This window comes from Sus scrofa, unplaced genomic scaffold, assembly GCF_000003025.6.
Source record: "Sus scrofa isolate TJ Tabasco breed Duroc unplaced genomic scaffold, Sscrofa11.1 Contig1431, whole genome shotgun sequence".
NCBI lineage: Eukaryota > Metazoa > Chordata > Mammalia > Artiodactyla > Suidae > Sus > Sus scrofa.
This window is the reverse complement of record NW_018084874.1, coordinates 865290-881822: the sequence shown is the minus strand read 5'-3', so window position 1 is coordinate 881822 and position 16533 is coordinate 865290. Positions and strand designations below refer to the sequence as shown.

At 37.9% G+C, this 16533-nt stretch overlaps 1 protein-coding gene across 6 annotated transcripts in view; it reads left to right on the top strand.

The window, feature by feature from the left end:
• The first annotated feature begins 1284 nt into the window (after positions 1-1284).
• The window catches only part of RBBP6 (RB binding protein 6, ubiquitin ligase), a 33148-nt gene continuing 17899 nt past the window's right edge, over positions 1285-16533 (top strand). For 2 of the 6 annotated variants that reach the window (XM_021081348.1, XM_021081346.1), the window contains exons 1-6: positions 2307-2545; positions 7006-7105; positions 9658-9694; positions 14075-14119; positions 16186-16274; positions 16372-16468. In XM_021081348.1, coding sequence (XP_020937007.1) covers positions 2380-2545; positions 7006-7105; positions 9658-9694; positions 14075-14119; positions 16186-16274; positions 16372-16468 — 534 coding nt within the window. In that variant the 5' untranslated portion in view covers positions 2307-2379. Of the gene's footprint in view, positions 2546-7005; positions 7106-9657; positions 9695-14074; positions 14120-16185; positions 16275-16371; positions 16469-16533 lie in introns of all 6 variants that reach the window. The other 4 variants (XM_021081347.1, XM_021081349.1, XM_005662074.3 and 1 more) reach the window with 4 other exon arrangements.

The following is a 16533-nucleotide window of genomic DNA, read 5'->3' as shown; positions in this document are numbered from 1 at the left end:
GATCTTGTTCTCATCAACTAGCTTCTGTGAGCCTAGCCTATAAAATTCGGAGGCTGCAGAAAATGCATTTGTAAATATCAGTGATGATTGAAGTTCTGTGGCACAGTGGGTTAAGGACCCTACTTGGTCACTGCAGCAGCTCAGGTCACTGCTTTGGCGTAGGTTCAGTCCCTGGCCTGGGAATTTCCACATGCTGAGCGTGAGGCCAAAAAAATAATAATTATAGTGATTATTGCAGTTTATGAATACAATTTTATTACGTTATGAATTTTATGGATGTAATCACTTCCCCAAGCACCAAGGAAAAACACATTTTCATCCATTGAGGGGGTTCTTGGTACAGCTCCCTGAATCTATTATTAGTGATGGAATTTCGGACCCCACCACTGGGCAGACAGTCCCCTGATTCTGCCAATTCAGAAAATGCATGATCGCTAGCTTCAGTTCCCTCATCTATAAATTGAAGATAATGGTAGTGCTGACCACCTCGGGTTTTCTGTTGATGTTGTTAAAGTCACATTTGTTGAGCCACATTGAACCAAGTGCGAGGCATGGTCCTAAACAATGGAAATGTATTCATTTATTTAACCTATAACAACCCAGTAGATCAAGTACGATTTTTAATGGCATTTTATAACCAAGGAATCTGAGGCACGGAGGAGTAACCAGAGTCCCACAGCCAGGGTTCCAACCCAGACAACTGGGCTCCAGAGCATAGCAAAAAGTTTAGCCCTGTGCCTAGCACGTAGTAAGAACTCAAGAAACCTTTACAGTAGTGATTGTTGTCATCAGCCCTAGCCCGGGGCTGCTGCAGTTCTTTCTCCGTAGGACAAGCTTTCAGTAGCCAAGGTGTTGGCAGGGGAAGTCAGGGGGGGATGCTAGCATAGCAACCATGGCCTACTGCATAGCAACCATATTGTTTACTTAAGCTGGGGAGCTTGAAGGAGTAGAAAGCGGTTATAGGGAAGGGGAAGTTGGCCGGCCAGCCCTCCCCACGCCACTCTGGCGTGGAACCTAGAGCAGCAGCGGTCAAAATCTGAGCTCCCCGCCCCCGGAACCACCCGATGAGCCGGTCCTCTTTGCAGCCTCCCCCCCCCGACCCCGCCCTTTGAGGCAGATGGTTTCTTCCGTTCTCCCGGCAGCTTCAGGTTCCGCGCTCCGGAGTCACAAAGCGCGGGGTCACGTGGGCGGGCCGGTGCGCTTTGTGACGCCACGGGCCCCGCCCCTCGGCCCGCCTATCCGCGCACGCCAGCCCCGCCCCGCGCGCGCCGCCCGTGCAATCCCTGCTTAAGAGACCCCGGAGTGGGGCGCTCGCCCGAAGCCAGGCCGCGTCCGCCATAGTGCCTGGCTTGGAGGTGTCGCCGGCGCCTGGTGAGGGCCCGAGAGCGGCAGGGGGGCGAAACAAAAAAGGGAGCCGGCGGAGCCCTCGCCCTTGCCCGGCGGTTTCCGGGCCTAATCTCGCGGTACTGGGCCGAAAGGCGACGGGAGCGAAAGGCGAGAGAAGCGCGGAGCACTCGGCGAGAGGAAGCGTCAGGGAGCCTCGGCGGCGTCGCCAGGGTCCGCCGAAGCCCCGCGGCCGCTGGCTGGGGCCCGGGGTGGTGAGGAAGCGCTGCGAGGCCTAGCCGAGGCCTAGTACCGGCTTTGTGTCTGAGGCGGCGTTGGCGGCGGCGGCGGGGGGGAGGCGGAGCCGGAGCCGGGGGCGGCCTGCGGGAAGGCCTCTCCTCCGCCGACCGCGCGTTTCGGCCTAGGCCGCGGGGCCGCCCGTGGCCTCCGGGAGGCAGGCGAAAGGGGTCTGTGTGTGGTGGGGGCCTGGGCCTGGGGCAGCCGACGGCGGTCGTCCGGAAGCCAGGAGGAGGCGAGAGGCCGCTCGTGGACTCCGGGCCTAGGCCCTCTCCCCTCAACCTTCTCCCGGGGCCTGGGTCACCCCCATCCACGGAGAGAGAGAGAGAGAGAGACCAACCGGGAGGTGCGGCCGCGCAATGGACCCCTGACCCCGCGGGGTCACTCGGACTCTTAACGTGTGGACTGACCGCAACTGACTGCACCGCCTGCCCCCGTCTCCTGCCGGCCCTTAGCATGAGCGAGGGGGACCCAGCCGGGTGACATTGTGCCCGTTGGCGGATTCTCGCTTGCCCCCTGCCCCGTCCTCGTCCGCCTCCTCCCACATGAAGCGCTTCTGAATATCCGGGGGCGGGTTCTGGATCATTGTTTTTACGAACCCCTGCTTGTGGTTGGGGGGGTATTTAATCTGAGGCCTTAGGGTCCTTCGGTGTCTCTGAGTGTTTTGTGTGTGTACATATTTTGCTCTTAAGTTTATAAATATACACATATTGAGCGTGTCCACGTCTCCTCGCTGAACCTTAGGCATCCTTTGGCACCATGTCCTGTGTGCATTATAAGTTTTCCTCTAAACTCAACTATGATACCGTCACCTTTGATGGGCTCCATATCTCCCTCTGCGACTTAAAGAAGCAGATTATGGGGAGAGAGAAGCTGAAAGCTGCCGACTGCGACCTGCAGATCACCAACGCGCAGACGAAAGAAGGTAAGGGCCGCGTGGGCTCCAGATCCCTGCTGGGTGAAGATAGATGCTGGTGATGAGGTGCCTGGCAGGAGACTAACCGCCATTACGTCTCTTGTTGACTGTTCGTTCTAACACTTGGGGTGCGACTTAAATTGATAGCCTAGGGTTGCAGCAACCAGCTTCGAGTTTAACTGACTCGATTTCTGCATACTTGGATGATCGGGAACAGAATAATCCCAGATCGTGCGAGCCTGATGATTCCTCCCCAGAGGCTTTTTAAAGTGAGGATTGGGGTGGCACAGGGTGAGGGGGTGTCATCCAGGTTCTTTGAGCGCTTGCCCTGGGGTGTTTTCGAACCTGTTTGTCTTCGGAGGGAGGAGAGCATAAGCAGGGCTTGTTTGTTAAAGTGGCACTAGAGATACTTCTCTAACTTTCTAACCAAACAACGTTTGGGGGTTTAATGGCAAATTTTATGTCCTCCTTTTTCTTCCTCTTCCGATGTTTTAATTTAGTAACTTAGTTTTAATTTTGGAGTTGCCTGTGTTGTGAGATCCTTACTTTTAATGTTTTTGAGGGTGTATATAACGCAGCCAGTCTTTAATGTTGAAATTGCTTTTGGAACTTGGTATGCACTTTTGTCTTGGGTGTAAATTCCAGAATTACTCATATAGTAATCAAGTATTTGAACTATTATTTCATCACATTATTCCTAAAATTTAGCAATTTTGTAAAGATCAAAAAGTAGATTTTTCTTTTTTAAAATAGTAATTGCTAGACTTTACATGATTGTGTTTGATACAGGATACTGAAAAGTAGTAGGCTGCTATGACAAGAGTATAAGTCAGTCCCTAATTGGAATCATTAAGTTATTTCTCCTTTTTAAAAGCATTTTATATGATATTGAGAATTTAACATAGATTTGAGAATGTGACAAAACAGCCTTTTCAGGCTCTGACTTTCAAGTTGTTTTGGTTTCTGTTTCTCAGTACTGTAATGCTGATGTGTAGTTTTTAGTAGGTCAGTCTTTTGAGTTTTATTGATGGGATGAGAGATAAAGTGAAGTTCCAGTTGGGATATTTTATTGATCAGTAAATTTGGCTTAACGTGGGACTTGGATTCTTTTAGTTGAAGTTAGGGGTGTGCACTTCTAGCATTATAGTTTGGTAAATAGAGTAAATCTTATGTTGTACAAGAGCTGTTTCCATTTACATCCAGACATAAGTATAATCATGTTATGTTAAGGAACAGTACCAGTGGCATTTCATAACTCCGAAGTACTTGGTAAGGAAAAACTTTATTTACTCATGTGGTAATACATGAAATATTCTCCACTTACCCACTTTTTTCAGTGTATCATACCTAGGCTTTGGTAATTTTTCCTCTACTGAGGAAAAATTGTTGGTGATCATGAACAACTTTTAAAAATACTACTCAATAAAATATCTTTAAGGAAATATTCTTTTTTTAAAATCACAAAAGTATCCCTGAAGCATTATAGTCATACTTAACAGATGGATTTGTAAGAATTTTTTGCCATCGTGATGTTAGTGATACTGAGAAGGAAGAAAATATAAATGAAATTGGAGAATATTAAGGCAGCTTTAATCATATAATGTGCAAATTTTGTATTTTACTGGAGTATAACACAATTTAGTCATTTAGGCTTAGACTCAGTCCATCTCTCCACCTAACGATTACAACTTTGTTAGACTGGAGTAAATTATGGCTTTTGGAATTTTTGTCCACAAATTTAAGAGTTTTGTGATAGTGTTATTCTTTTTCAAGCCGGGAAATTATGTGATGTTATTTTTACAAATGCTGAGAGCAACATATTTTTTTTATATATTTGTCAATTATCATTATTAGAGATAGTTTTGCTATTAGATTGGCTAAGAAAAAATTCACATCTTATGTAATCTTTAAATTAGGGGAGAAAAAGACATACAGTCACTTGATGAGTTTTATGGGAAATAGTACCCAATGTCACAAGGCAGCTGAGTAAAATGCCACTTGGTATTAGCACCATCCAGTGAAATAAAAGAGAACAGAATAAATATTTATAGCTTCAGAGTTAGGATATTGCCTAGGAAAGAATGCCGAACTGGATCACTTTAGTTTGTTTGAATTAATATTTAAATTATCTAATCTATCATGTTTTTATAAAACATTCTTTAAAGTTTTGGAAATATGTCCATGTTTAGGACTCCTAAATCTTGGACGAAAATGCTTGAATCAGAATTTCATGGTTTAGGTTTAAGAATCCTGCTTCTTTATTTTTAGACTATTTCAAAATGGATATCAAATCATCTTTTTGTGTGTTTTTTTCCTATACAAACTTATTTTCCTACTTTTCTGCTTATTTGTAATTAACCCCCCCCAAAAAAAACCCAACAACAAAACAACTTTTACTTTGAACTTAATGAGAAAGATTCATAATCTGAGGATGAAGTATTTTCAAAAGGTTTTTTTCTCTATTTCTTAATTCTCTGTTTTTCATTTATCTATGGTCTTCATGTTTTTAGATTAAAAATGATGTGTTGCATAGAAAGGGTCTTTTGATGCTAACAGGCTACTAAGGAGATATTTTAAGGGTGGGAAATCATCAGTGTACTTTAAAAGGTCACTTAGAAAGTATCCGGCATCAGGGCACCTGACACAGTGCTGCGCTGATTGAATAAGTTGTCTTGGAAAGGTATCCTGAACACACTTGCTACTTGTTCCACAGGGAACTCTTGAGAGTTGTTACATAGTCAGAAACTTAGCTACGGGATGTTTGACACTGTTGTTTCTAGAATTTTTTGAAGATTCCTCATCTCCCCTGTTGCCAGCTTTTTTACTGCCTAAGCCTAGAATGCTTATCATATGTGATAAACTTAAAAATAATTAGAAGAACAAAGCCATTTGAAACAGAAACTTAAAAGAAGTAAACTCAGTAATCTTAAAAGAGTTGGGAGTTCCTCTCATGCCTCAGTGACTAAGAACCCAACTAGGATCCGTGAGGATACAGGTTCAATCCCTGGCCTTGCTCAGTGGGTTAAGGATCCAGCATTGCCTTGAGCTGTAGCGTAGGTCACAGACGAGGCTCAGATCTGGCATGGCTGTGGCTGTGGCGTAGGCCAGTGGTTACAGCTCTGATTAGACGCCTAGCCTGGGAACCTCCATATGCTGAGGATGCAACTCTATAAAGCAGGGGAAAAAAAAAAAAAAGGAGTGATTAAGGTAAATGGGTACATTGTTATATCTGTCTCCTTGTAGTGGATTATTTTTCTTTTTGGTAACTTTACTAGTTCCTTTCTTAGCAAAAAAATTTTTAAACCATAATTAAATTCATTGGTCATGTTTCTTTTTTAATCTCATTCTTGCAGAAGTATTGCAAGTTTTGGTCTGAAGAGTAGAAAAATCCTTCCTTCCTGTTTGTGTTCTCAGAAAGTGACATCCCTGTTCATCCAGTTGCTTAAGCCAGGAACCCAGGGACAAATGCCTGTTTCCTTTTTCTCCTTCATTTCCACCCCCAATCCCAATCCATTGGAAAGCCTTCAGTTCTACCTTAAAACATTTGGACTCTCGATTTCTCTGTCACATTCCAGAACAGATCATTATTCCCTCTTACCTGAGCTACCCAGCAGTCTCCTTATTAGTCACCCTCCTTATTAGTTTCTCTTCTTGTTCCCCTGCAGGTTCATTTTCCACTTAGATATCAGAGTTATCTTTTTAAAATGCAAATCAGATTGCCATCATTTCTGTTTAAAATCCTTCAGTGACTTCTTACTGTACTTAAAAACAAAATATAAATCGGTGTATATAATCTATACCTCCCTGTATTTCAAGTCATCTCTTCATTTTCATTAACTGTTCTGGCCTTTTTGTGTCATTTTTTTCACTTGCTTTTCTATCTGAAACATTCTCTGTCAAGCGTTTTTGCACTCTGGTTGACTTCTCAGTTAAGTCTCAAATGTCAGTTCCTTAGACAGGCTGCCTTTGAATCAACATGCATCTTTTAATTCTTTATTGCAAAGCCCTTCTGCATTCAGTGTGCCATAATTTATTTGTTCAGTGTGTCTTTCCCAGTAATACTCATTTTGGGGGCTCAGGAGAGAGAATTTTCTCATTCTAAATAGCATAATTTTTCTCATGTGGTTCAGATGTCTAGCATTACTGGCTACAGTGGAGAATGACAGTCTTGCTGAGATTTGGGGTTCCACAGAAGTAGAGGTGCCGGAGCCAAGAACCCAGTGATACTATTTGATATCCTTTAAGGAGAAGCCCTTTAAGGCTTTGGGCTTTTGTTCTGATAGTATCAGTAATCTAGATGCAAGGAACATGTAGTTATTAGTGCTCCTTTGTATTTAAGATTATGTCCCATAAAATTTATGTTTGGAAAAAAGAAATTTATGTTTGGTTGAAGTTTTCTAATTCTTGAGGCTTACTGGCTTACCCAAATCTCCAAATAGAAATTCAACTCTTTATATTTTTATTTACAGAGTATACTGATGATAATGCTCTAATTCCTAAGAATTCATCTGTAATTGTTAGAAGAATTCCTATTGGAGGTGTTAAATCTACAAGCAAGACATATGTTATGTAAGTATCAAATCCCATGTCTTTAATAAAGTTCTCAAAATAAACTTTTATTTTATGAAAAAGAACGGGTACATTTTTGAACGGAACTCATTCCTTTACCCTAACCAGTATGTCTTTATCTTTAAATTATGAGGACGGGTTTGTTTTTTTTTTTCCTGATTTCTTCTTCCAGTTTCTTAACGTGTAGTTAGGAGTAAAGAGTAAAAGCTATTAGGAAGACTTTTTGCTCTGTGTAGGTAATATTTACAAAGAAAAGAAAACAATGTTTAGTGAATAAATATTTCTATCCTCCTCTTTGGTTTTTATTGACCTGCACACATTTTTTCCTTATTTTTTCACTATAAAAATGTTTGTGTCTTAAGAGACCTGTCCTAAATACTTTGTCGGCATCACACTGAATACAGTAATAGTCACTTTTGCTCAATAAGGGGTTTTTGTTGGGAAGCTGTAGCATTTATAGGATTTGTGAGCACAGACACTGAAATGAGGCTTTAAGGTTTGACTCCATTTACTGCTTCACACCAGTAGCGTGACTTTGGACAAATTACGTAAAGTCTGTGCCTCAGATTCCTCAAAATAGGAATATGAGTATTTAACTCAAGGGAGTTGTAGGAATTGAATAGTACTTAGCACATGGTAAATGCCCTTTATTGGAATAAGAACACAGCAGTATTTTAGGAGTAGTCTAGAGCTTAAGAAATTCACTATAAAGGGGCAGGCTTAAAACTTTAATTTTCTCAGCTTTCTTGCAATTTTAATGGTGATAATAGACTTATAATACTTGAGGAGTTCCATGGTGGCCTAATTGTTAAGAATCCTGCTTTGTCACTCCTGTAGCTGGGGTTTGAGCCTCAACCATAAGAACTTCCACATGCCATAGTCCTGCCCAGAAAAAGAAGAAGAAAAAAAAAAGAATTATATATGAAAGGGGTAGCAACATGGGCTCTTTAAGGGGTAATGATTTTTACTTAGAGGTGAGGTAGCCTTGAAATTCTGGCAAATTCTGCTTTTGGTCAATGAAAAATTCTGAAATTTGCCAGTCGTGGGAAATGGAATGTGTTCTTGGAGTTGAAGTAAAATAAAATCATTTCCTGGAGCTTTACCTTATGTAGGCAAGTTTCCATTCTAAGGATATTCTCATTAACGTTTAAGGTAAAGTTATATTCCATATCTTAACATTTGGAGGTTCTTTGTGTAATTTCTTCTATATAGTAACAAAAAGCTGAAAACTTTTTCATTCTGTAAATATCAAGTGAACCATGTGTCTTTCTCATATAATCGTTGAGAAGTTATATGGGAACTTTAAATTCTATATAATTTTGAGAAATTATATAAGAAGAATTAATTTCTAGAATCTAGTGTGACATTACTCATTAAGTTACCACTGCTTTTTAAAAATAGCAAATGTTCAGTTTCAGTAGATTTTTTTGATATTCAGAGGTTTTGGGGGAGAGAATTGTTTAAAGTATATGGGAAAATAATTGCCTCTTGCAGAATTGCATGTTAAATCACTGTGTATACAATTTCTTTTGTAATACATTTGTCTCATGAAATGCCTTTGAATTTGTAGAGCAAATACTAGTAAATAAAACTTTGTTTTTATCTCAGTATTTCCAGATCATGTACAAACTTAGAAACTCCTTTCAAATGCTATCTAACATTTCTCTGTAGTCAGGATAGTATAAGTTTAAACTGAGCCTAAAAGGCTGTATTTTAGCACCTCAGTGAAGTATAGTTGATTTTCTTGAGCTTATCTGTATATGAATTTGTTCAATTGTCTGTAAACACTTAACTCATTCTTTTAAAATATTCTGTCAGACTGTGTGGGATTTTTCTGTAATCTAACTTACAGAAAAATCTCATTGAATCTTTGGTTATTGTCTTGAGACCTAAAAAAAATAATAAACTGCCACCTTGTCTTTCTAGATTTGAAATTTAGTTTTTAGAGCACAGCAATTTCTCGGGGATCCAAATTACAGAATGTTACCAGCAGTGGTCTTGCTTTAAGGAAATCGGATGTATGAAAATTCACATTTGTACCTATTAAAAAACTGGGGAATAATATAATTGTTCAATCTATTAAGAGTTTACCACAAAATTTTGAAATAACGAAAATCCTCATACTACCCTTCAGAAAACATTTTTCGTGAGAGCCAAGATACACAGAATTCCCCAGTGTGTGTGTCTTTGTGTTTCTTTTGGCCCCACCCATGGCATGTGGGAGTTCCTGGGCCAGGGATCAGACCCACACCACAGTTGCGACCTGTGCCACAGCTGTGGCAGTGCTGGATCCTTAACCCACTCACTGTACTGCAGGGGAACTTCCTGGATTCTTTTTTTTTAAACCAGAAATGCTTCTTAAACGTGGGAAGGATTAATCAAGGTAGTATATTTATTACTTTGGAAGTTGGCTATTTTTAAATCTTTGTGCCATGGAAAAAATTTGTGTTCCTAAAAATATGTTATTGGAGAGGTGTTTTTAAAAAGCACAAAAATCCGTTAATAGCTACTCACAGATAGCTAATGCTATTTTCCTTTTTGTTCTTTTTTAGAAGTCGAACTGAACCAGTGATGGGAACTTCAAAAGCAGTATGTAAAAACACAATCTCACACTTTTTCTACACATTGCTTTTACCTTTATAATGTAGCAGTGAAGTTAATCATTTTAGAACGTAATATCCAACCGATCATAGTACATATTGTAAATAAAGTGTATTTCGATGACAGCTCAGTTGAATATGGATATATGTGGCATAATTTGCACACTTTATTTTGTAGAAACGGGTAATTTGTGCCCCAGAATCACTGTTTCATATTAAATATGATAGCATTCTCCCTGTATGACACTGTGTTGTACAGTTAATGTATGATCCTTTTTAGGTCGTGTAGGTTTACACTAATGAACATGGTAACATGTTCTACATCTGTCTGTCTATAGTTAGTATTTTGTATGTATGTACAGGCTGTTGTGTGCTTTTTGTTTCTTGCAATAAAAAAATGTTTGGAGTGTATATTTTGCCATTTTCACGTTGTATCACTTAGTTTTTTTTTGGTTTTGGTTTTTTTTCCCTGCCTGATTGATGGCTTTGAAAAATGCGTTAGCAACATCCAAAGCTCATATTTAAAGTTTGATGCTTTCTCCAAGTTCAGACACATCATAGAAAAGAGCTTTCCAGAGATCATTGATTCAGCTTTTATTATTTAGTTTTGCTTTATTTGGCGATTTTGAGCTCCTATTCTTTGTTTATATCTGTACTGTAAAATGAAACCTGAAATTGGGCCCCCTACAAGTATATTTTCAATATCTCGTCGATGATTTTGATGAATTTATACAATTGAGTACGTCATTCTCAAATTTTAATAGAAGTCTTCTAGTCTGCTCAGCTGTCCAAATTAAAGGATTTCCCTCTCACAAGATTAAAATGCCGCATTTAATTGTAAGGTGACTGAAAACTGTAGTTTTTTTCCAAGTTTACTCCCCTTAACCAGGTTAACATCTTAATTTTTATGATCACAGATTAATCTTAAGTATGACACCATTTTGATTTTGAGTTTCTAACTAAAAGGTAGCAGCATTCCTAAGTTGTGGGGCAAAACGTCTGTTTGAGAACAGAGGTCTGTAGCATTTGGGTTCTGTAAACTTGATGGTTCTCTAAACATTGCTCAGGCTTGATTTGTACACAATCCAAGATGTCTGAAATCTTCACTTAGAATTGAAGGGTATTGCTTGCTGTTTCACTTTATCCTTTTTAAATTCTACTGATCTTTTTAATTGTGTATCAGGCATTTCACTAACCTTGGATCATTGGATCTTAAACATGATAACATAGAATATCTGAACTTTGGACTTACTCTCTAAAGTATGGCCTTTAGTTCTAATGGAACTAAATGTAGTGATTCAAAAATCAAAGCTTAGCGTTTTGGGGTTTTTTCCCCCCTCTTTGGGATATATGGGGGGTTTTTTGGTTTTTTTTTTTAAGCCATAATGCTGTAAAAACTGTCCACAAGTTTCTGTTTTGCTGGTGATTGGTTTAAAACTGATTTTTATGTATCCAAATGCTAGCACAAATTAGATTGACTATCCTGGTGACTGTAGTAGTTAATGTAACACATTTTGTGTAAAGTACATTTTATATAGTATTTAAACTAATTCAGATGAAGTTTTATTTCTTGAAAACAGTTATTTCCTTTTTGTTTATTAGCATGTGTATAAACACAGATCACATGTTCATAAATAAAGTTAACATTCTATTAGCCTTGTGTGTTCCCTGGCATGTCTGTATTACACTTATAAAAAGCAGTTTATTTTATGCTTATTTAGGTTTCTCTTTTCTTTCTTCTTCCTCTTTTTTTTTTTTAATAACTTTAAAAGTGGCCTTAATTTTTAGAATTATTTGAAGTAGAGACATTAGATAATTTAATATCCCCATCATTTATTCGCTTGGGGGTACATTTGCTGACATTTAGGATTTGGAAGACTATATTCATAAAGCATGATTAGCGCCCATCCTAGGAGACCTACTGTGCACATTCAAAAAAGCCAATTAGGACAGGGTTGCTAAACCAGATTTTAAAATTCTGACTAGTAAAAGTAAGTGTATGTACATTTTTGGTAACTTAAACCAGCTCTAAATAAGGATGGCTGTTTCTGTCTATACTATAGTTTTGTTTGGAGTCATCCTTCCATGTTGGTACTCAAAAGCTGCAGGTTCTTCCTGCTAACTAGACATCAGAATTACATTTTGTAAGATCTTTTCATTTGAAGCAAGAAAAGATTTCAGATTCTTAGTCTGAGAAGCAAGACCACAAATTTGATAGGAGGAGTTGGGTTAATTTTAATAATGTCTAAAGTGTACATTGATCAGGTTTTTTTGAGACTCCTTTTTTTAAGTAGTTTTTTAAATAATCTGAATGCTGCTGTGTTTATTGATGTTTATCACATATAAATTCCTAGTCATTTTTAAACCATTCTCTGTCAGCATTTTACACTTGTTTTTAGTACCTCACTGTGTAGAAAAAAATTGGATGCCTTTCTAAATTTGTGGTGAATTTGACTTCCTTGTGTATTATAAGATGCTGAAGTGCTATAGGGATTATTTAGTGGAGAAAACTGATTTAGATGCTGTTGAATATCTGAAGCCTTTTTAACTAAATAAATATACAGTACTAATAAGTTGGCAGGAAGCTAAAAGAAAGGATAGGAAATTGGGCATAATAACCAAAAGACAGTTTAGGAGTGAGGAGAACAAAAAATGATACATATATATATATATTTTTTTTTAGTTCCAGCAGTGAAAAAAAAAAGTCATATAACTGCTTTCTTTCTGAGGAAATGATCAGTATGCATATTCTAGATAGTAATGGGCTATTTTTAAAGGGTATTAATTTGTTTTATTGGTTAGAAACATAGTATAGATGATGGGTAACAGCAGTTTGCTCTTGTTTCTTAAAATGCAGGTAATTTAATTCCTGGTTGAGGTAAAGTGTTACCCTCTTCAAAATAGTTTGAATAGGTCAAAATTTATATGGGATAAAAATAGCCTATTCTTTCAGTTTTTATTTTAGTTTTAACTTAACTCTTGAAAGACTGGTTCTTTAAAGAAAGAACACTTCAGAGCTGAACAAGAGTGAGAACCCACTGGTGGATTGATTATATGGTTAGGAATGTGGGATTATGCATTATGGACTCTACAGTCCCTCAATGTGGAGCTAAGTACCTTTGTTGAAATAAACATCCCCGTAATATTTATAAGCTGTATTTTAAATTTAGCCAACATTAGTTTTACTTCCATTTATAGAATTCCTACTGTGGTGGGTGTTGATACTCATATTGAAACAGGTTACATTTCTCTTCGGGGTTCTAAGTCATGTTGCTTTTATTATCATACCCTTAGCTCTCTGGAATACTTGAAAAATACATAAAGACTCACTTTTTTTTTTTCTTTGATCCAGACATCTTGTTGCAGTCTCTCCATTTTAAAGAAGAGTTCTGACCCATAATGCATGAGAAATTTATAACATTTTGAATAAGCAACCCACTTAGTACATAGGAAGCTAATACTGTTTTCATTTTGGTACACTTGTAGGGAAATCATATTTTTAGAGTTACATGCTGCAGGGGTGTGTGTGTGTGTGTGTATACATACACATACATAAACACTTTTTTAAAAAACTGATATTAACATCATTTCAGGGGAACAAATAATGAATTTTTAAATGTTGCCTTTGAAAATACATTTTTTTAAAGTCCTCTTATATCCATGTTTACTACTTGCTCCATTTGATTAAATTAACTTTATTTTCTCTGCATATTGAAGTCCATCCTATAACTGCTCTGTTTGCCCTTGCCCCAGAGTGCCTTTTGTTTTCCTTTATTTGCCTTACCATCTTTGCCCTGATAAAGCTGTGGTTTCTTTGGCAAGAAGCTGTTGTTAACTCTTTGTAAGGGAGAATAAACTTATTCAGACTGAGCAGTTCATACGCAAAGAAGAAAAACGTAGCAGTTATCTGGGAGCTGTTTTATTAAAGCAATTATCTGAGCCTTTAAAGAGCTGCTTGTTTTTACAAGGTTATATAATGGCATTACAGGAAAGTTAGATTTCTTATTCTCTCTTCTAGTGTACCTTGTCTTGAGCATTAGCAGATTTAGAGACCATTGCTAGACATGGAACTCTTGGTATTTAATCACCACTCTGAACAATTTTTCTATGTAATAAACTTTTCTTTACCCTGTTTTCTCATTGTGATGACTCCCCCTCAACAGTTAGCCTTTATTTACTGTACATGAGATGTATGGAGAAGGATAAGTGAGGTGAGCTACATTTCAGCTTTAAAACAAGATAACATTCTTTAGAAAACTGCTAAGAAAATTCCCAATACTTGAACATTAGGTGGCATTAGGGACTAAATGATCACTTTCAGATGTTTTCAGTGTGGAACTTGAATGTGTGTTTAATTTTTTGTGAACAGATTGATGACTCATCTGCGTCTATTTCTCTGGCCCAGCTTACAAAGGTATATACATATATATATATATATTCTTGAAAATATAAATCTTTTTCTAACATCATTTTTTCTTTAATGTGGAACAGTTGTTTTAAGAGGGGTTGGGGGAGGAGATGTTTTGCAGGAGCATTGTACATATAACTATCCTGTAAAGAGTAGTTGCTGTTTTGAGAAGATAGGGGGAGTATTTTGTCAGCTTCACCATAATGATGGAGTATTGTTCAACTTCAAGACAGAAGAAACAGGAAGCTACACTTACTTTTTTCCCTCATTCATTTTGTTTAATTATACATTGGAAACTTAACAAATTTCTGGAGGAATTCCCTGATTTTGGCTGTCAATTATGTGGACTTTCTTTAAGCAGCCAAAATAGAAGCTTTTTTTTTTTTTTTATGGACGATTGCGTTGTTATTTCTTGACTATTTGAATTGATCCCATAAAGGTCAACATTTTAAATGTTATACAATTGTTTCTTTATGCTATAGACTTGTAGTCTGTCTGCATTAGAAAAAGTTTTAAACAACCTAATTTGTTTGAACACAGACTACATGAATTGTGTAAATGTATAAGGTTGTTTGCAGGAGTATACCAATGTGTATGTTTGGCAGAGGGGCCAATTGTTACCTCCTGAAATCATTGTACATGCCATGTTTTACAATAAGATTGCTTGCAATTTTCTGCTCAACAATGTGTACCTTTTGTTTGGGAAAGCACTAGTGATGGATGACTTTTTAAAACAATAGACTTAGTTTTGCAAATCATGCCTCTTAGGGGGGAAACAGGCAACAATTACAGAATAGGCAGATTTGGGGGCCAAGAAGGAAGTTTTCCATTTTTGCAAAAAATCCTTTTTTCCCTACTATCAAAATATAAAACCAAATTTAGCAACTGAGGTTAATGAGTAGATGGGTTTTCCATTAGTGCTGTCCCTATCTTGTCCTTGGCTTTATTGTTACAGGTTTTGTCCTTACCCCCTAGAATGTATCCTCCCCAAATGTCCTAGTAACAAATACAGCTTTTTAAGTTCCTCTTTGGGAAAACTAAACATTAAAGTCGATGATTCTAAAACATAAAGTGGGCTAAAACCAATCTCTATAATAATGCAAAGTGTTTTAGCGTAGAGTTAACATCTTTAGCAGCTTATAGTTCATTGTTTTAATTCTTATGTACTGTAAGGACCATATTTGAGTTCTGATCTATTCCTACCGTTGTTTGTGGGAAGCAGTTGGGGATTTTTTTTTTTTTTTTTAACTATTTGTAAGTTAATGTTTGGGTTCAAACAAATTAGTTGTTCAACATCTGTAATCCAGTTTTCTGTAAATGTTGCTGTTGTTCTAAGCTCTGTTAATGTTAAGCATTCTTTGTATATAAAATTACAATAAAATGTTAAAACTGGTTGCTTGTTTTGTGAATGAATGTAAAGATAAAGCCCAATGAATGGCCGATACGAGTGCTAGATGTTTGAAGATTCAAGCTATTAGGACTCACTCCCTTAGACCCTGCTTATATCTAGACTACTGTATGTAATACCTTAAAGATGAAATTCATAAATTTTTGAAGAGTTGGATTTAAAATTTGAATGCTCGGTGCATGTGCTTTGCATTTAAAGTCACAAATTTGACACCAGCACCTAAAGAGCCTTCTGACTTCTAGTATCTGCTACATAATATGTTCAGTTGTTCTACCCCCAAGCCTATCTTCAAGTGTGTGCTTGACATTTGATGCTTAATGCTGTGACACTTGAATTATTTTTTAAGGTTTAAAAACATCAAGTGTTTCTCTCCTAACTTAATCTGTTTTTAATTCTTAGGGGAGCAGTATGCAAATCTTAATGTAAGGTACAAACAGGGTCTAAGGTTTGAGTGTCCCCAGAAAGACTTTGTTTTAGCCCCGTAGACACCCAAACATCATGTAATGACCTAAAGAGCTCCCAGTGCCTCTTGTAGGCTGTACTTGTCAATAACTTTTTATGCAAGATTAGATACTGCTCTTTACAGGATGAGTGGTGTTGTCTTTGGCTGTGTGGTCTTAAATGTGTTTCTAATGTGTGTGTCAAATAATTACCTGTTAAACAGACTGCCAATCTGGCTGAAGCCAATGCTTCTGAAGAAGATAAAATTAAAGCAATGATGTCGCAATCTGGCCATGAATACGACCCAATCAAGTAAGTTCATAAATATTTTATCCTAATAGGTACCCACGTCAAACCTAAAGCATTTTTTCAAGTCTTTGTGTACATGTAATTTTTCTTCCCCTTTCAGTTACATGAAGAAACCTCTAGGTCCACCACCTCCATCTTATACCTGTTTCCGTTGTGGTAAACCCGGCCACTATATTAAGAATTGCCCAACAAATGGGGTAAGTTCAAAGGAGAAACTATGATAACAACTTATTTTTCTTAAAATTTGTGCTTAGCCATGTTA